Source organism: Leptidea sinapis, chromosome Z (assembly GCF_905404315.1).
Source record: "Leptidea sinapis chromosome Z, ilLepSina1.1, whole genome shotgun sequence".
Lineage (NCBI taxonomy): Eukaryota > Metazoa > Arthropoda > Insecta > Lepidoptera > Pieridae > Leptidea > Leptidea sinapis.
The window spans coordinates 2,322,574-2,344,680 of record NC_066312.1 but is presented as its reverse complement, the minus strand read 5'-3'; the positions used below and the strand labels follow the sequence as shown (position 1 = coordinate 2,344,680).

The window sequence follows — 22,107 nt, the reverse complement described above, 5'->3', positions numbered from 1 at the left end:
CGTACACCAATTGCAAAGCAAATTGCAGAGTAAACTGATTATGTTCTCAGTTTCTCACTCTGACATATTCACAACCGGCCTCTACACTGCTCGGGAATTTGACCGACATCGAGAAAAACGATGTTTCAAACATTCATTTATAAGTTTTACATGGAACATCTCTATTTAGAAATTCAACTTTCACCAAGCTGCGTTTATTATATTCTTTCTAAATCGGAATTCTGACAGTATTGAATGTGAAAATAAAGTTTTGAATGTAAAAATGTTGTAGAACCTCGAACGATTTTTTTTTTATGATCTGAGTGCAGGACCTTGAGACATAAGATGTTCCTCAAGCTAGGTTAAGGATAGCCTTAGCTTCGAATACAATTTGATTTGGATTTTCTGAATAAATATTTATCTATATGCCAAGAAATAAGCGTTATGTAACTTTCTTCTGTGTCTCTGAAATCTGCATGTTTTTTTTTTCATTTTAATCATATTTTGAAGAGAAAGTTATTAGAGGTGCTTTGAAATTCTGATCCGCAAGCTCAATCGGGAAAATCGGCTCGAGTTGTCTAAAAGAGTTCTGTTCCATCCATAGATCCGCAATAGGATTGCAAGATGTCGACGAATACAATAATTTTAAATAAATACAGGGTGGCGCAATAGAACGTGCATATTGCATCATCTTTTTTCGCAGGGTAGAAAGTGCGCGGGCGGGGGGAGTCTGCATCGTTGGGTAGGCGGGCTCATGGAGTTTTAGTCACTATGAGTCACTTTGACGGGAAGCGTCGCGCATTTTGCGTTCGCGCATTTTACGAGAACTCTCGTTCATACATCGTTACTAGGCGTTTATATTGTTCCGAATTTGGACTACGGCAAATTAGTGAAGCTCCGAGTGCTAATTTAATTAAAATATGGGTACAGCGTTTTGAAGAGACTGGTTCAACTTTTAAACCACAAGCAAAAGGTCGTCCAAGAACATCTAGGACCGACGACAATATTGAGAGAGTTATGCAGTCTGTACGAGGAGATCCACAAATGTCTACTCGCAAGAGATCGTCTGTCTTACACTTATCGAGACGAAGTTTGCAACGAATTTTAAACTGGGATCTTAAACTGCATCCTTACAAGCTACAGTTAACACAAGAATTGAAAGAGTCTGACTTCGGAGCAAGGCTCGCATTTACTAATGAAATGCTTAATCGATTTTCCAATTTTGACAATATCCTTTTCTCAGATGAGGCCCACTTCCATATCAATGGGTTCGTAAACCGTAAAAATTGTCGTTGCTGAAACAGTGAGAATCCCAAACTCAAGCACCAGAAACCACTAGTCCTAAAGTGACAGTATGGGCAGCAATCTCTGGTAGAGGAATAATTGGACCGTTTTTCTTTGAAAATGCGCGGGGGCAAAAAGTCACTGTTAATACCGAACGCTATGTTGCGATGTTGGAAGGTTTTTTGGCTCCAGAGCTTGAAAATTCAAGAATAGTGAATTCTAGGACTTGGTTTCAACAAGACGGAGCTACCTGTCACACATCAAATGACTCCATGGCGATTGTGAAACAGATGTTCCCTGGCAGACTGATTTCGAAAAGAGGTGATATCCCATGGCCGCCACGTAGTCCAGACGTGACGCCTCCTGACTTTTTTTTGTGGGGATACCTCAAGAACAAAGTCTACAGCAATAATCCGAAAAACATCGATCAGCTCAAGGAGAATATCCGTGGTGAAATGGCAGCAATTACACCAGCATTACTGAAGAAAGTTTTCAATAACTTCCGTTTGCGATTAGAGGAGTGTCGTCGTCGAGAGGTCATCATTTAGACGATGTTATTATTAAAAAATAAACTTCAGTTATTTCTTAATAATACCTCAGTTTTATTTTAACTATACCTTTTGTATTTATTTTTTAATCAATATTTTAAATATGCACGTTCTATTGCGCCACCCTGTATTATGTACGATATATTTGGTGGGTCTGTACGTCAAAACCTTGCAAAACAACGTTTGGTGGGTTTTCTAGTAATGATAATATATTATACCCTACCCACTTTGCGCAATGGAATCACAGCAATTCAGTTTTATTTAATGTTCTCAGTCTCTGATGATAATCGCGTACCAAATTTAAATGTGTAGTTTTTAAGTTGCAACAATATTTATGACCAGGGCTCGTTTCATACGATTGTTTGAAATATGAAATAAAATAGAATAGACTTTGAGAATATATAAAAAGAATATAATACTTGGCTCAGAAAGCAGGAAAGTAGATATTATCTCCCCAGGACTAATAAATTACTAATTACTGATAAATTATTGTGAATCGAAGCAATCCAGGAAGACATGGTCAAAGTCATAGTGAATTAAACTTTATTTAATGAAGCAGCGACATCTGTGGCGTGGTTTATTTAATTGTTCGTATAAAATTCTTTGCTTACGTGAAGAACATTTTAATGTTGTATAGGTTCGGTAGATGACACTTTATCTAGAAATTGCAATACAATGGTATTTTGAATTCCATGAAATGTGATGAAAACCTTTTTTTCACTTTATGCTTTTTATATTTATACTGGTATATGTTTTCGAAGTTATACTTATTTTGTCTCGGTTGATGCATCCTCGCGCATTAGTGCTATTGCTGAATTAATAAAATTAAATGATGATTCTTATAAACCTTCGAAAGAAGCTTACTAAACCTCACATTATTTACTTATAAATTAAAAATAATAATTAGTGTTTAATTTATGAAGTGGTAGGAATTCATTTTAATAGCAGATCATGGTGGTGCTTGATTAACTGATAACTTGAAAACTCAACAATTCCAGTCGTCGGTAGTTTGAAGTTTGAACGATACTTTGACCCTGCAGACTACCTGATACTGGGAAAAATCGATTCTGGGTAACCCCATTTGACTTACATGGCGGCTATACGTGTACGATCATTTTCAATTGGTGGAGCTTTGTTAGTCATTCTCCTTTCACTAACATAATGAGCGGATAGCAAAATTTTCCTGCCAATGCTTTTTATCCTTTTTGGCATAATTAGTAATAATAACGGAATAGATTAGACTAAGGATTGCACTCCACTGGGCTCCTACCTAAGAACGATAGCTTTTTTACTACGGCAACTATTAAATGCTTGTGGGCGTAGCATCCGGACACATGATGGCATCCTTTAAATTTTGTAACATACACTTCGAGTTATTTAAAAAAAAAAAACAAAATACTTACTGATGATATGTGACCCCAGTGTCTTTTTTATTTCTTAAAGTGTATTATTATGTGTTAGTTAGTATTTTTAGTGTGTATTTTTACAAAGTTTTACTACGCAACCATTAGCAAAGCTTAACAGAACATGTCAACGTCTCATGTTGTTCGAGACTGGCTCTAAGCGCCCGCTTGGGCTTCGTATTTGTTGCCGCATTTTGCGACTAAGCTTGCTGCATGTAGTTGGAGCGCAGCGGAGAACAATACTTAACCTAAGGGTAATCTGACTTCTGAAAAGTAGTCTTACTTTATGGGAAGTAAAAGTGTCAGAGGCAAAATAACTTGTTTTATTAAATAAATTATACAATATAAAACATAAAATAAAAATTGCGGCACGAAAAAACAATATTCGCCCCTGAGATAATTTATTTCAGGAACACACGCACACTAAAACATATTTACTGACGTTTCGCGGAGTTTAAGACAGCACACTAAAGTAATAAACCTGGCCTGTCGTTCTACCTTGCCAAGTTGAATCTACACAGAAATGAAGGGTTTTTGGGGAGAATTGTGACGTGTATTAAAAAGTGACTCATCATACCTTATCAATGCCTTAAGCGAAGCATCTCTATAGAAAAGTGATGGTAACTGAATGGTGCACTTCATAGTGTAGTTCACTACATTTTCCTTATATCCAGTCCAGCAATAACAGCATGTGTCTATTTTACTCAACCTGGGACAACGATATGACAAAACTCTCAGAAATACAGCCCCAATGGGTCTACTATATTATTGCTTCATGATAACCAGAGGTATCACAAGGCTCGAGAAACCATTTTAACACTGCAGTACGTAGGTTCATATTCAAATATTATTATTCAAATAAGGATTTAAAATCACTTGAATGTTAATAACTACCACCCATTCAGTATATTGAGAAACCTTCCGACATGCTCCGTATTAGTTAGACCTTGCCCAAGCAACTAAATGCTTTCCGCTATTAATTTTTTCATGGGTGAATAATATAGCACTTGAAATATTTCGACTAAATTATTATTCAAGAGTCAACTTGAAGGTCTCAATACTCAATACGCGGATCGAACAATAGTTGATAGTAATATAAATTAATAACATAGTAACATATTATATTCATAATAACATGTGTAAATATAATAAACTCTTTCAAGTTCTAGTTGAATGAAGCACAATATGCAAAACAGATTTTTTTTTCTTATGATAAGCAAAACCACTACATAGGCAATTGAAATACAATAATTTCTAGGCATAACCTTAACTCCGTAGCTGTGGCCGTATTCCGTACCAATAAATAAGCATTAAGCAACAAACAGTGACATAGAACATAATGACCTCCCTAGACTTAGAATTGGTGTCATTATTTTAAGTCCCTAGCCAATGTAATATTTGACATTTTGTTTTCTGAACACAGTTGTCAAAGTCTGTCTTGACGTTTTCTTTACTTAAGTTATACGTCAGCTGTCTTTTCTGTTTGTCTAAAATGAATTTGACATTCGGATTTTTGACACATAACGGGATGCCATACTCGTAAATGTTGAAAATATATAAATTTTTGTATTATGAACAGTGTTTTAGTTTTAATCACGTGATTTGTTGTATAAAATTCAAAAACTTTTGTTCATTAAGATGTTCTTTCAAAGAAGACACGGAGTATTTTGTGATGTGTTATCCCCATTGCGCTATTATTCCAATCGGTATTCGGTATTACTCGACGACCGCTTGCTTTTGACTAGCGTAAAGCGTCGCTATTGCGGATGCGAGTGTTTTTGTTATTCGTGATATAAAATATCGTCAAATCGAACTTAAACTCCGTGAAAAATGTCCAAAAGTGAAAATAATTACTAAAGTAATAATCTTTATGTAAGTAATAATTTTTAAACAAATCTGAAATAGTTGTTTATTCCAATGTTTACAAGTTTCATGAATCACGCTGGAATCTTTGCGGTGTTTCTTCAAGATTGTGATGCTCTTTTTTTGTGAATTATTATTTTTGTATGTTACACAATATAAAGATTGGCTTTTTATTTATGATTAAATGGTATTATATTATTTGTAGGGCAGCGAATGTTAAATTACATTTAGAAACAATTCACTTATCTAAAATTAGTAACTTTACGATATTTAAAATAAATTCAATAGACAATGAGATTTTTAAATTAATTATGTTTATTCACAATAAAAGCCATACTGTTTATACAATTATTCATAGTAGGTATTGAGTGACTTTATAAGTTTAATAATTTTTTAAAACATTTACTTATGTATTAAATAGTCATTTAATAATAAATATAATATAACTATATTTTTATTCTAAGTTCTACAATCGCTATGGATAATACAGTAAGCTTCTATTTAAAACTTTACTAAGTTAACTTTGTACTTTTGAATGACATTTATGTATTACTTATAATTATTAGTTAAAATTAAGTACCAGATGTTTTGTTAATTTTTTTGTTCAAGAGCATTTCAATTAATTTAAATAAATTTTATAAAAAATGACTGTTTAAAAAAAATATTCTTATCAGGTAACAAATTACTTACATTATTTGAATCTTTAAAATAAAGCTCAGTATAAAATAATTATTATGTGCTGCTTAGGTTGTCGGCTGTATGACTATTGTAAACTGTTTAAAATTCTATTAAATTTTGTTACATCTATTCTGGTAAAAGACTGACCCTTTTTGTATACAATCCTTTGATTGAGCTCCCCTCATCATTGGCTTAAGCAAAGTATATAGTAACCGAATTGTACTTGAACATTCCCCATCATACTGCGAACAAAGTACTTATGCTTGTGAAAAAATGAATGGAATTACATTCTTTATTGTTTGTGTATTTATTTAATTGACTATTAAACAAAATTAAATAGTTAAATGTTAGTACATGGCTGATTATTACATCTGTTTATAGTGATAACCGCTAATACCACGGGGGACTATTCTCAGATAATACCATAATGAGTGCCAATCTCAATATTGTCAATGATCTTTAAATAAAATTTGCTTAGGCTATTTCTTATTAAAATTATTATTTATATTACACTAACTCAAGTCTTCAGAACTTTTATATTGAATATAATATTTAATACATCTGCACTTGTTCAACAATGATTTTTCCATAATTTCGCTTCTGCGAATATAATATAATTTCGCGAATTTCTGCAGCTCTTATGCCATAAATTATGACCAATTGGTCTAACACAGTTTTTTTATGGTGAGATGGACAAACAAGCGTCACCTAATGTTAAATGATCACTGCTGGGCACACTACTGCAAAACCAGAGGAATTACAGGAGCGTTGCCGGCGTTATCGTTGGTTAGCCTCTAGCCTTAATTAGCGGTCAGCGACCGTAGTTATAATCAGTCACTTGAAGACTAGATTTGAAAGTTTTAACACAAGACCCATAACGTTTTGGATATGCTTTCGTAAGCACCTTCTTCACTAGCAATCCTAGCTCGCGGTTAATTAAAAAGTATCTATGTATCACGAGTTTTTATGTAAAATATGATTGCTTTTATGAAGCAATCGAAGAAAAGCCCGGCCGTCGGTCAGAGTTTGAAGTAAACAACAGTTTTGAACAAAAATTAAATATTAACGCGTCTTGTAAAACTTCAATTGAGTTAAACTTTCATATTTAATTTACTTGAAAGTATAACAATATTTTAGTTCATGCATGGATTTACAGCCACTGGGAATTCCATTAACATTATTTTAAAAATAACTGTAACGTTACATATTAACATGCTACCTTTAATTAACGAACAGGAATTAATTATACAAAAGCATGCCGCGAAATATTGCGAATTGTATCGCGTTAACATTGTAATAAAACTAACTAATTTAAATAACCAATAATCAGGTACAATAACATTATTCACCATAAATTGCGTGACTGAAATTTATGTGAGAAAATAACATTTCAACATCAATGTCGTGCGATGCAGAATAAGAACAAAAATTCTAGTTATATTTTTGTCGATATATTAATACATCACTAGCGGACCCGGCAAACGTTGTATTGCCATATTATAAATTAAAAAGAAAAAATACTTATTAAATTTCATACAAATCGATCAAACCGTTTCGGAGGGGTATGGCAACTAACAGTGTGACACGAGAATTTTTATTATATATATATAGATTAAATATTTCTCACAGCAAGTGGTTTAAAGACGTCTATGTTCGGGCTTCAATAATTATCTCTCTTATGTTGTGGCAATCGTCAACGAACACGGGAATTAAGTGAAAATGGGCGATCACACCTCACCAATACATCATTAATGGACTGCGAATCGTGTTCTTATTTTAAATTCGAATGCAGTTTGAGATATTCAAATGCTAATTAACTTTATTAAAAAACCAAGGCATTGAGGTCCTAAATGAAGTACTTTAGATGCTGTTTTTATTTAAAACACCAAAAAATACGCTTTGAATTTTTATATAAAAATTTAACCAGTAACATTTAAAGTACTGTAAGTACAGAGATACGTTGACCAGCCGTTGTCCTACTTATGCCATGAAAATGTTTCATATTTTTTTATCATTGTTAAATTTACAAATATCTGTGGCAAGACAGTGGTAAAATTAACTGTAAATCACTACAACTTTTATATAAAGAAAATAAGAAAAAAAAATCGCACAGCTAGTTTTATATTATAAAACTGTAAAAGCTTTCTTATGAGTTTTTCATTTTTCATGACATAGGAGAAAAGTTGGAGAATACAAAAAAATCCATTTAAATTCATAGTGAAACACCCTTTTTGTTTATAAAGATGCCTATTTTAATTAATAAAATGAAAAAAAAAATGGTATACGACTTCAATCCATAAACCAAACAAAAATAACTGTTGTGAAATATTATTTTAAAAACGTCCAATGGAAATCGACAGGTCACATTAGCAGAAAAAAAAGACAATTGGTCGAAAAATTTTACACAATCGTATCCTATAGACAACATAAAAAGAAAAAAGGCAAAAAATAAAAAGTACGGCATGGTCGAGAATAGCGAGAGACCGCTCACTATGGAAAAGTTTGGGGGAGGCTTATTCCGAAAGGCACGACAACCGGTGTAATATTTTGTAATAATTACCTACGAAAAAAATATATAAATGAGTTTAAATACATGTTATATTAGATTAGTTAGGTAAGGAAACATTGTACTTAATTAAGGATTGTAAATAAAGCCTTTTATTATTAAATTAAATGAAAAATCCAATGTTTATAAACATCGAGTATGAGTACTCTAATTCCACTGTCAGAAAAATAATTACAACTGTGAGGTTCGACAGAGTTGGTAGTGTCGTATTTTAGGTGAAACTCATACAGAAATTGAAGTTACACATAAACCTATCCAAAATTATTTATGAAATAAGCTCCAAGAACGGGCAATTTTGATTTATTTATTTATTATGTAGTACTTATACTACTAACAGTTGTAAAAGGGATTTGATGCAACATAATGAAATATATATTATTTACTTGATGTAAAAAACACTTTTTTGGGCATTAAGTCGATCTTTATTTGCTTATTTTGATTTTAATATAAGGTTGGTTACTTCAATTGAATTTCTCTTTTATTTATTAAAAGTTACAAACAATAAATTAAAACATGATAATATCGAGTGTGCCCTACACTGGCTGAAATAACTACTGCAATTCTTCGTCGCACGTTTTGGACGAGGTTTTTTCTGAGTTTGTGGGGTTGCGCTCCCTTGTTGGCTGGTTGTCCAGCTCTAACGCGTCGTTATATATTGATATGGGACTACCTGTCCCATATATGCTCAATGGGATTGAGGTCAGGACTGCGTGCTGGCCAATCTATATGGCGGATCTCAACTTCACTTAAGTAAGCGTCTACGTCGCCTGCTTGGTGTGCCTGAGCATTGTCGTCCATTAACACAGCAGCACTTCCTGTAACAGCGAACACTAGCTGTACAGGGGGGATTAGGAGTTCCGTGATGTAGCTTTGTGCATTACATGAAACAGACTCTGTACGATCTTAAGAAGTTATGCCAGCCTAAATCATGACAGAGCCCCCGACGTACGGCGTAACTTCTTCAAAACATACCTCTGCATAATGCTGTCCTGGTCTTAGCACTATACGACGGTGATCCTCCAAATAAAAAAATTCTGGCTTCAATACAAATATTATTTTATTTTGTGATAGATTAGAATTCCGATGATATTGTCACTGTCATGGATGGATTTTGACTGGATACAGTGGATTTTTATTATTAAAAACAAGGGACGAGACGAGCAGGACGTTCAGCTGATGGTAATTGATATGCCCTACGTAATGCAGTGCCGCTCAGGATTCTTGAAAAACCCAAAAATTCTGAGCGGCACTACGATTGCGCTCGTCACCTTGAGACATAAGATGTTAAGTCTTATTTGCCCAGTAATTTCACTAGCTACGGCACCCTTCACACCGAAACATAGTAATGTTTATACATTACTGTTTCATGGCAGAAATAGGCGCCGTTGTCGTACCCATAATCTAGCCTGTTTCCTGTGCAAAGGAGCCTTCCACTGATAATCTGTTCGTTCTGTCACATACTGAAAAAAACCAATTATAATTACAATTAAATAATATACAATTATACCATGTTCAAATATTTTCGATATTCAAAGACCTTCCAATTTTATCGCATTCACTCGTAGCGAAAAAAACATTAGGAAGTGAATATTAGTCTAGCTACAAATAAAAAAAAAATACGTAACCTCTCCATTCTTCGTCGATCTTTGTTCAAAGTCAGACCGGCGACGTTGCGTTATATCAGCATTCAGGATCCTAGATGCAACCGTCCGACGCGAATCCGTCATTCTACAGGCGGTCTCCACCGAGTACACACGTTCTTCGGGACACGGTGGAAACTCACGCCGTAAGTGCTGCGAAATCCCGTTTAATAATTTTCTGCTTAACTTTTGTTTAATAAGAACAATTTAAATACTCGTTTATTGAGATATTATGCATATTATCGCGGGCGATGAATGCGATTGCTGAAATTTTTGACTGTCTAATAAGCGACTTTTCTTATTGTTTATGTGCGTCTTTTTACAAGAATTAATTGAATATTGTCGGAGTATGTACTTAGCTCTCGTAACTAGTGTTTTTGATCGCAGGTTAGGATGCGGTCACTGCGACTGTTTCGCTGTAGGCCGTTTTCAAAGCGCTGTTTAGCACTTCTTCTTCTGCTGCTGGCGTTTGGCGTGTACTGCTACTACTACTCGGTGACACCTGCATCGTACCCAAAACCAAGTAAGTGTACATTTGATTTATAATGGGGATAATTTCTTTGGAGTACTTTTATGTAAACGATAGACTTTGAGTTATTCTTTAACTTTAACGTTCTATATAATGCCTTTCCTGCAGTTTTACTAACAGAAACAAATGCAGTAATTTGCTATACTTGAATTCAATTTATAGTATGTATTGGGAGGGTCGAGTGAGATGTATGGCAGGCACCTATTGTATTAATTAACTTACCTTATCTATTATAACTGTATTAAAATGATAAATCTGTTGGAGAATAATTAAAAGATTGACCTGCAATAATTATGTCAATGTTTTTAAAGTTTTTTTTTGTTTTTTGAGTCTAAGGCTCATTTTAATGATGATCCGTCCCAATAAAATAATAATGGACTGCTAATGAAGCTTTTAGGCTAAGCATAGATTTGTATCGTACAGCAATTAGACATTCAAAGTCGCCGCTCCGGTAATTGAATAAATATTTTATATTTTAACCGGATTATTATAATTTAATGTCATTTTTAATATACTAGATACTACTACAACTACCGCTTCGGAAACAAATGGCGCTCTGAGAGAGAAGAAGCGGCGCAAGAAACTCTCCCAGCGTTCTTTTTTTTCCGCTCTTTTTAATAAAAATGTACAATATTGTACTGTCATTGCTATTGCTATAAAATAATCATAATCCAGTCCCAGGCTGTCCGATCACTTAGATATTCAGCTGTGGAGTAGTAGGATTTACGACAGAGCCATTGTCAAACACACATTGTCTTTATATTGCTTTTCAACAAATTATCCATATTTGAGAAAACAAATATTTTTTTTTTGAATGAAATCTATTGTTAGTGTTATGCACCTAAACTGTAACCAGACGGAACTATTAGCGAGAGTGTCCTTCGATCCGTTTGTCTGTATGTTGGTGGGCTAATGAGTTATAAATGGCAATAGGTAAGACAACTGGAATTCGGCGCCGTGTGTATTGATTAGCATTTTCGCCATAACAACTAAATAATTATTTAAAACCAAGATTGCATTTCCAAATGGTCGCTACTCTAATTTCAACAACATAAATTATTGTTTTACAAAATATATTTTATTTTTCAAAGCATCTTTTTGAATGATACAGAAACCTTCATAAGCTTATGTGACTCGTAGTTTACCGGTTAATAGATATAGGTACTTATTTTATTTTTAAATTTCAAAAATTTTGTGTAAAATGCAATTATCTCCCACTGCTGTCTGTAACTTAATATTGCAATTATACATGTAACGTAATCAATTTAATTCATTTTTTTTGTAAAGCTTTTAAATCACTTAATGGACGTGAAATTTATACCTCACTCAAAGATAGGCATCAGATCTGAGAAAATCCGGCGTAAGAATCTTAGCATTCACCCTTTGTTTTAAATATAATTTCGTTTTAGGTACCCTAACTGGGTAATATACCGAGTAGAATATCGAACAGAATAGACATCTTTGGATAAGGGATTTACCTAACCTGAGGCTTTTGTATATAAATAACTAGTTGACCCGATAGACGCTCGTCTGTTGATAGAAAAAAATATGATATGAGTATTTTGGGAATAATGTAGTCTAAAGACTAAAGCCATAGGCTATGTGTTATAACATTTTTCTAAATCATTTTATAAGATGTACTAATAAAATGATAAGTATTAATATCGTATTTGTGTAAACAGCTTTTACATAACTTTATAATTGCCAATTTTTAAAAACATTAACAAGGATTTAGTATCTTCTCCTTAAGAGATAGACATATCACGGAGTTTTTTGTATTATTTTGTTAAATCTCAATGTTTGACAGCGTTTTCGTTGAAAGCTCCAAGACGGCTTATTATTAATGTCGTTAATGTATGCAAATATGTAAACAAAAACCTTACAAACTTTATACTTCAACCGTTCTCGAGAATTGGTGAAAACGGCACGAAAATCGGTGCAGCAGTTTTCGAGTTTATCGCTTTTAACTTGTTAAAAATCAAACGAGAAGTATCCTAAATTGTGATATTAAACAATCCCATACATTTGCCCCCGTATTCATAATGGTCCGCTAACTTTAAACAGCCGCTTAGGAGTGTTTTTTCAAATTCTGACTTAGGTCAATAGAAGAAGACAGAGTGAGAATTAGCAATGCTTTAAGTTAGCAGACTATTATGAAAACGGGGGTTAATGACTACACATTGTATAGTCGTATTACTCAATTCTTGATCGCTAAATTTTATTAATAAAGCTCTGGAGTCTGGCGTGAGCTTGTTGCATTGTCGTACGGTAACCAACTTGAAGTTGACACATAAACGAGGCAGAGAATTGAAACAAGGACTGACTGCACTAAAATGCGTTATGTTCTTAGAATATTGACACTAGTTATGTTCGTGAAGGGGCGCTGCTAGCGGTGCAAGGTCGATGCTGTCAAATGCTTTTTTTTGTCAAGATTGTTGGTATAGAGATAAAGCATTCCTTTTAATATTCTTTCATTTGTTGGTGAAATACTCGCACGACACCTTTGATTAACAACTTAGCCGCAACATTAGAAAATGGTGATATATTATAGCATTGACCATCATAAATGTTATTGTTTGATCTACATAAATAAAAGATTTGTAAATTTGAATAAAATTTATGTGTGGTACACTGGTTGTACGCTGTGCCATAATTTGTTCTGTTATGCATTGCATTGCTAGAAAACCAATGCACGCACGGGTTTATGTATCCTAGGTTATTATATATTGTCGATGTTATTAGTTGTCAAATTTTGATATGATATCATATTTAGAAACTATTTTGTTGATATACCGGCATCTCATCAAGTGCGAACATTGTAACCAATTTAAGTGTATATTAATTAATCCCTTTGCTTTAAGATAGGGACAAGACGCCACCTTAGTGAAGTCAAAGATGCAAAAGTTTGCTTTGCAAAGTAGTCTGTCTATGCGAGCAAATAAGACTAAGCGTATGCTGAGACGCAGGTAACTCAGCACAGAAAACAAATTTGACATTTTGCTGGGCGGGAGAGGCAGACGTAGGCCACGCAGCAAGACACATTTGCTTTGTCTAGTATCACGAATAGACGTGTTCGAGTTGACTAGCAAAATGAAATCATAGAGTTAGAATGGGGTCAGCGAGATATGCTTTTTCTGTACGGGACACTTAAAGATTATTATAATACACAAGGTGCAGTTTTTTACCAAGCAAAAGAAGTCGCTTCAAGGATATTTTTTTCAATATACATAATATGAAAAACGTTAAATTTCTCACCCATTATAACTATTAATGTCTTATAATAATGCGGAAATCAGTACCTGCTGTACAACGAGACGCAGAGCAGGACAGACGCAAGTCTGCACCTCAGCGTACGTAGCTCTTAGAACGTCCATGTATTACAAAATCAGCTCTGTCCTCTGCTTCGTGGACCTACGTCGTCTGCATGACGCGTTATGATGTCATGACCGTGACAAATGGTAATCTCTGACTGGTCTTTTGGCTAAATATAAGGACGTCGCGTCTTTGTGTGTTTAATACCAGCAATTGCCTGCTACTTTGTCCGCGTTTCGTCTCGGGACATCTGAAAGTATTCGGAATTCAAAATATTCTCTTCAGTACCCCTGACAACTCGAAGTAAAAAATTTCATGATGACGTGAAAGCGTAACAAGCCAACAACTGAACAGAATTTATTATGCTAATCATTGTATCAATCGATTAACACGTTGTATGTACTTCCTCTAGCATAGTTGTAGGGTCCTCGAGGAATAATTGTTTTCTTGCAAACTCAATTTATTTTGAAACAATTCTTTTATCTTGAATATTTTCAATTAAATGAGTTTTGTGTTTGTTTTAAACAAATTTATCCTTATATAAATTTATACTTACAAATTCAAGGTCGAATTGTTATTCGACGACAGTGCCCCGGCGGGCACTGGCAAATGTACATCAATTAAATATGAAATTCACATTTTATTTTTCCTATTATGGGCGACTTGACAATCACGACGACTGTAATCGTGTCTTATTTTTTTTAATGAAAATAAGGGACAAGATGAGCAGGACGCTCAGCTGATGGTAATTAATACGCTCTGCCCATTACAATGCAGAGCCGTTCAAGCTTATTGAACAACCCGAAAATTCTGAGCGATACTACAATTGCGCCCATCAACTTGAGACATACGATGTCAAGTCTCATTTGCCCAGTAATTTCACCAGCTACGGCGCCCTTCAGACCGAAACACAGTAATGCTTACACATAATCAAGCCGGCATCCTGTGCAAAGGAGCCCCCCACTGGTAACCACTTTTGAAAACAGTTTAATTTATAATATTTATTTAAGGACTTTGGCCACAGCGGCTAGTTCAGAATTACAGAAGCTATCTACAGCATTTATTGCACAGCGAGCCTTTGAGGCCGACGAGTTTATTTGCATTTAGCCTAGCCATTTTATCTGTTTCGGGGGGTCGGAGTAACAGAGGCCGACATCCTTCAGTCCAGTAGTTATTTATTAGCGTAGTAAGGGATAATCTTATACCATTACCATAGGATTCTATTTAGTTAGAAAAATGGTCAATTCTATCATTCAAGAATATATTTCATCGTAATAAACCTATTTTAATGTATAATAAGGTTTTCCGAATGGCCGAGGCTTTCAAATGTGCACACTATCCTAAAGCAATTAGCAAATCCGATTGCGCAAAAGTGCTTTCACTATGTTGTATGTATACTCGCATGTACGCATTCTGTTTCACTGCAGATCTGCTCAACAATTAAGTATTTCTATATTGATTAATCATGTATCGTTGGAAGTGTCAACCAACTTCGCGGATTAAAATTCGACTTCACATAAATATGTAAACGGTACAATATAATATTCTGAATATATTGCGAAAAGGTTGAAATTTGGTTGTCTATTCAATTACGCTGAACATTATTACATTCGGAACAGTAACAGGTGTGAATATCAGGTATAAAGATTGAATTATGGTTGAAATTATGGATGTTTATTTAAAAAAAATACGAATTTTCTTATGAAGGTAGTTTCTGGCAATTTTTTCTAATAAAATTATTTCTCTTAGGACTTGTTAGAACGCATGGAATTAAATATAAAAAATACAAGTAGGTTAAGGATATCTTATTATTATTGATAAGTATTTAGAAAAACAACTTTAAAACAAGGTAAAATTATATATGATAGGAGAGGACAAATTAACATTATGTATATACATATACATACATATATAAAATGTAATTTTGTACTCTCTATGGCGTACTAGGTATAAAAAGATTGTTATGAAAAAAATTAGTCATATAATTACTTATTAGAATATCAAATAATTAATTTAGAAGTAAGAAATAAAAACAGCAAACAGCAGATTTATTTTAAATAAGAATATACAATCTGATGCCAATATGCACGACCCACTCTTCACGGTCATGTATTTACGAACGATAGTTCGTTGACCTAAATATGACATCGCTATATTATACGTAGGTCACACTAAAAGTTTGCGTAACTTAAAAAAACAACATGTTATAACCAAAATATTATGTTTGTTGCTTTTCAAAATACTCTCCTCTACATATTAATAATTTTTTCATGCGATTGAACCATTTTGTATAACAGGAGGACCACATGAAAAAAAAAAAAAAAGAAAAAAAAAACCACTGAAAACATGTATAAAAACGTGCTGATTGAACGCTATCATTGTCTCTTGGGAGTTGGTAAAAGTGAAACCTCTCATCAAATCTTTGATTTTGGGGATTTTACAGAAATCACAGGGTGCTAGGTTGGGGCTATGTGCAGGATGGGTGATGAGTTGAACTTTTTCGGAAGCTAAAAATTACTTAGTTTTGTTGGCCGTGTGTGAAGAAGCGTTGTCATGATGTAGGAGTTCGCGGCTTTTTTGATCATCTTTCGTGAGCTTTTTTTAACACCCTGGGTAAACAAATGGTAGAATACCACTCGGCATTAACACTCTTTTGATTTTCATTTGGAATTGTGCAGATGGGAGCCGTATCGGAGAAAAAAATGTTTACCAACGTTTCTCGCCTGCCTCATTTTTGTTGGCCTGTTCTCATTTTCAAACACCCATTCACAATATTGCTTTTTTTGTTCGGGTTAAAAAAATAAATCCACGTTTCGTCTCCTGTGACAATGTCATAAACAGATTAGAATGTCCGTGGCCGTACTTCATTAGCATCTGTGAGCACCATTACACGCGAGCTCGCTTCTGCTCCGCTGTGAGTTCATGAGGTATCCAACGACAACAATTATTCGTGTAAAATTTTCTGATTTTGGCTCATACCAATCCCCAATAGTCCTCGAATTGTCTTATAGCTAATCCACGGGTTTTCTCCAATTAGCCGCTTAACAGGAGCCACATTATTTTCGTTGACGGCAGTTGAAGGCCGCCCTTCTCGAAATTCGTCATGTAAAGAAACCCGACTTCTCTCAAATTCAGCAAACCATCGCCTCACGGTGCTCAAGCCAGGTTCTTCTCTCCCAAAAGCATTTTGAAGACACGCGGCACAGTCTTGCAGGGAGAGAGAACTTTTAAAATCATAAAAAATCATCGGTCTAAAATCTTTTCGACTTTATTCCATTTTCGTTGCGTACGTAGAACTTTGATGTGTGATAAAATACAATTGACAAATGATTTTTCGCCTCTTGTTTTTTTTTATTAGTGAAAAGGTTGCAACTTTTCAAAAAATATAACATTCGAAATTCAAATAGTTCCGATTAGCTAGAAGTGCAAAACTTTTAGTGTGCCCCATGTATAACTATGATATAATACGTTAGGTACGAAGCGCTGATTGACGAATGTGTCGCGTATATTTTCATCTTAGATCATTTATAAGTCTAGATAGACTGTGACAGCTGTGAGAACGTCGAAAAAGAATGAGGTTGACGTTTAACCTCTATTTTGAACGATGCACGCACACTAACACACAGTGACGTACAAATCGCGAGTGTAAGACTGAGCTTGTCACGCACACTATAGTAATAAACCTGGTCTTTTTTCATCGGTTGTCTAAAAGCTATCTACACTTTCTGTAGACGTATAAATTGTGTAAGGTTTTTCATATTTATACGATGAAACATCTAATGCGGCGAGCTAGACCATGTATTGACAAGACGAACTATTAAAATTTTGCGAATGAATGATTCCATAACAACTCAATTCTGTCAGTATAAAGTATTTTGATAGTAATCTATAGAACCTCATTGGTAATCTTATGTATAAATTCAAATTCAAATATTTTTATTCAAAATAGGATGTGACATCACTTATTGAAAGTCAAAAACTACCACCCATTCCAAAATGAATGCCTCAGACCTGAGAAGAACGGGCGCAACAAACTCGGCAGGCTTTTTTTTTTACATCGAGAAAATATGTAAAACTTATTATTTAATAGCCTGAGGGCGGTCACTCCATTACCAATCTGTGGTATCATTAAGAAAGTATTTTATGTTATAGTATCCTTTACCACACAAACTACCCTTTTTCATACCCCTAAATGATTTTTATTGATGTTATTTTGATTCAGCATTAAATATACATACATCTTCAAATTTTCACCCGTCTACAATCAACACCTATTTTTGTGTCGCGATTTTAATATGTAGTACATATGTATTTAATACAGTAACGTCTGAAAACTATAAGATAATATAGTTATTATTATCAGAAAAGCTTTATACAAATAGTGAGAAGTTGCTATTTTAATATCAGAAAAAGACACTATCTATATTACTACTTATATGTTGCCGCTGAAGTGTATAATCGGGTATTCCATAAAATACCTAAACGTTGGGCACTTTTTGTATCTAAATGTTATGGGTTCGCGTCACTGAAATGGTCATGACTGGTGCACGCGATAAATAAATAATAAAAAAATAAATATCAATATTTATAGTTAGACACTTTATTTATATTAGCTCAGCATAATTCCACCTGTCAAATGACTATAAAAACGAAATAAAAGATTTTAATAAGCTTAACTACTACTAAGTTTTATGTAAGTAAAGTCTGAGCAAAGTCTAATTACGCTCTTTAGATCTCAGCCTAAGAACAGATTCGCTTTCCTTTTCCAATTTGCTGTAATTCAATTACAGATGTTCTTCTCTCACGCTATATTATACGCTAGTATATTGTAACCCCCTTATTCATAATGGTCCGCTAATTTTAAACAGCCGCTAAGGAGTGTTTCTTCTCATTCTGACTTAGGTCAATAGAAGAAGACAGAGTGACAATTAGCAATGCATTAAGTTAGCAGACTATTATTAATAAGAGGGTAAGTCTAAATCACCGAACAGTTTAAATGTCTTTTACCTGTCCTGTGGTTGAAACAGTCTTGCAGTTGTATGTAAGTTTTCGATTCTTTCAGCACATTGTAAATGATTTAAATAAGAAATAAAACTAAAAATAATAGTGTTTAGTTTACACGTTTGTGGTGGACCAGCAGGTATTCTTTTATTTATTTTTATTTAAGTGTATCATTGACAATAAAAATTAAATGAATTGTACAAAATCACAAATCGTGATTGAAAGTTTCACATCTATCGATTAGTTTCAACCGATGCCAGGTATTTATGAACAACTAGCTGACCCGACAGACGTTATGTTCATAATAAGTTTCTTGCAGTGTGTTTTTTCCTTCTTCTCATTAGTTCATGAACTACCCCTTGTTAGCCCTTTACGAAGTAGCAGTAGATTCATTAAGAAAAAAATTATTTTTGACATTGTGCGTCATTTCCGCGATCTACGTGAATAAAGTTATTTTCTATTTTATTTGATTTTGATTTAATAAAAAAAACTCTCCGGTTGGAATTTTGTAAAATTATTCTTAAGTGACCGCTACTCGGAAAGGAATATTCGTATCAAAGTTCAAGTTCAAATTCAACGCCTTATGGTTGCAGAGATATCGATATGAGTCAATATATATATATATATATGTATGACAGCCAGACATCAGCTCGTAATAAATGAATAAAGTAATTTGCAGTTAGGTAGTTTTCCATGTTTGAAATAAGATACGTTCTTTTGTTACTGTAATCTATACCATTTAGTGAGGCGATTACCAAGATAGTAAGGTTCAATTAAAATCAAAGGTCAAGTGACGTTCACATGTTCGTAACAAAGGCTATCGTTGGATCTCTCAAATTATTCAATTTTATTACTAATGGCGATCAGCTGATGAATAAAATAACTGTGTGTAACACGACAAACTTCATTAAGCCGCGGCTAATACTACAATAAAGAACTATTGTTAGGGTTCCGTAGCCAAATGGAAAAAAACGGAACCCTTATGGATTCGTCATGTCTGTCTGTCTATCCGTCCATATGCCATAGCCACTTTCTTCCGAAACTATAAGAACTATACTGTTGAAATTTGGTTAATAGACGTACTGTACATTTTTTTCTAAACTGAACTCGAGAGACATTTCCAAAGTGGAAAAATATGTCTGTCCGAAAAAAATAAGAGAACGATAAAACTAAAAAGAATATCTGATGTACATGCCAACTTCCACCGAACATTGGTTCGAACGAGGTCTAGTAAGTAGTTTTTTTTATAACGTCATAAATAACTTTATTAAAAAAAATACACTAATAATATATAAATAATCACTCTTTATTAATATCACAGAAACGCAGAAGTACTGCCTGCAACTAAATTAAGTACGTACTTAATTAAGAATAAGCGGGCATTAAATTTTTAACAGCTGGCATTTGTGAGGAGCTGTGTCTGACGTAGGTTGACCCTGTGTTAAAGATGACCAGGGTTTCACCCTTAGATTTCAGGATCAGAATTTGTAATACTTAATTACACAAGTTAAAAAAGCAGTTTAAAATATCAATATTTATGCAAAAATATATTAACTGTACTGATGAGATTGCGAGTATTATTTATTACTAAGCCGCCATTTGAAATTCACCAATTCTATACTTTACCACTTGCCAGTACGGAGAACACAAAAAAAACCTTGCAACCTAAAAATTACTCCAATATTTAAATTACTTAGCATTGTCTCTGCAACGTCAAGTCTTTGGTGGAAATTCTATTGTATTTTCTTTATATTATAACGGTGTAAAACGGTAAGACAATATTATGTACGTTATAAATAACATAGCAATGACAAATGTGCTAAGGCACCGTTACTGTACGAACTGCAAGAAAGGTCACGATAATTTTCTAAGTTCATGTTCATGAATAATATTATGCAGTTGGTGATTGGACTAAATTGGTATACTTTGGGACTTGTGTCTAACTAGTGTTTGCATTTTACATGGAATACAATCAAGTTGCAACCCAGCGATTTCATTTCTATGTGGAATACTTTTGATTTAAGGACATATACTTCTTTTGGCGCGTTCAGGAAAAATTATTGCAATTAATAATTATCACAGTGCGCGCGCACACAGACACCCGGATTCGACAATCTGACAACAGTTGGTCAACTAGACCATTTGTATCATACTTCAACTACCAAGCCTCTTGTAACTCATATGTCTACTGAACTATAACCAATGGTCGAGGATTATATAAATTTCAATATGAATAAGTTGTAAAATATATATAAATAACCATTTCTTTCTGATTGTGTAAACTAAATTTTAATGATATTTAAATAAATGTTTTTTAACTAAATTATGCGGTATAATAATATTTAAATTAGTTGTATTTAATACCTTCTTTATTACAATATTGTTCTTTCTTCAAACGTAAAATAGCATGAGGAATAATCTCGTTTAAGGATTTTTGTTTCATTATGCCAAAGACAACTTGCGTGCATACATAATAAGTACTCACACTTTTTAACTTATAATATAGAGTTCCACACAAGTCAGTACTATAAAAACGTTATAAATACATTTAAAGATAGTCATATACCATATCTTTTGATGGTCTTTAATAAATGTATTAATCGTGGTGTTTTTCCTGACTTTCTGAAACATAGTAAAATTACACCAATATTTAAGTCAGGATGCTCTTCTGACCCGAATAATTATCGTGCTGTGTCGGTTTTGCCGACCCTTAGTAAAATTTTTGAAAGAATAATTTTAAGCCAATTGCTTAGGTACTTACTTTAACTCTCATAAGTTACTTTATTTGAAACAATTTGGCTTTACTAGGGGACGTTCAACAACGGATGCAGGTGTTGAGCTAATCAAGAATATTTTGATGCCTGTCAAGAATGGCAGAATGCAATTGGCATCTTCTGTTATTTATCTAAGGCTTTTGATTTTGTTCAACATTCAACGCTGGTCAGTAAGCTATGTCACTATGTCATAAAAGGATCTGCGCTCGATCTTCTGACTTCCTATCAAAACAATAGTATTCAGAAGTCGACGTGAACGTCGACTTCTGAATTCACCATTCATGGAAGGATATCTCCTGGGACTTCTCTCAGTAATGGGGGTCCCACAAGAGTCTTTTCTTGCACCGTTCCTCTTCCTTACCTATTTAAATAATCTTCCTAATCTTATAAAGAACAAACATAAGATAGTATTATTTGCGGACGACACTTCACTGATTTTCAAAGTGAAAGGAAACGGAAACGAAGTGAACGATATTTTATCTGACATCGTGTACTGAGTTAGCGCTAATAAAACATAATATATGAAATGT

At 33.8% G+C, this 22,107-nt stretch overlaps 1 protein-coding gene across 2 annotated transcripts in view; it reads left to right on the top strand.

Moving 5' to 3' along the window:
* Window positions 1-4,840: 4,840 nt before the first annotated feature.
* Window positions 4,841-22,107, top strand: part of LOC126978385 (alpha-mannosidase 2) — a 120,491-nt gene continuing 103,224 nt past the window's right edge. The window contains exons 1-2 of one of the 2 annotated variants that reach the window (XM_050827147.1): window positions 4,841-5,086; window positions 10,349-10,484. In XM_050827147.1, the coding sequence (XP_050683104.1) occupies window positions 10,355-10,484 (130 nt within the window). In that variant the 5' untranslated portion in view covers window positions 4,841-5,086; window positions 10,349-10,354. Of the gene's footprint in view, window positions 5,087-9,965; window positions 10,108-10,348; window positions 10,485-22,107 lie in introns of those variants that run through there. The other variant, XM_050827146.1, reaches the window with a different exon arrangement.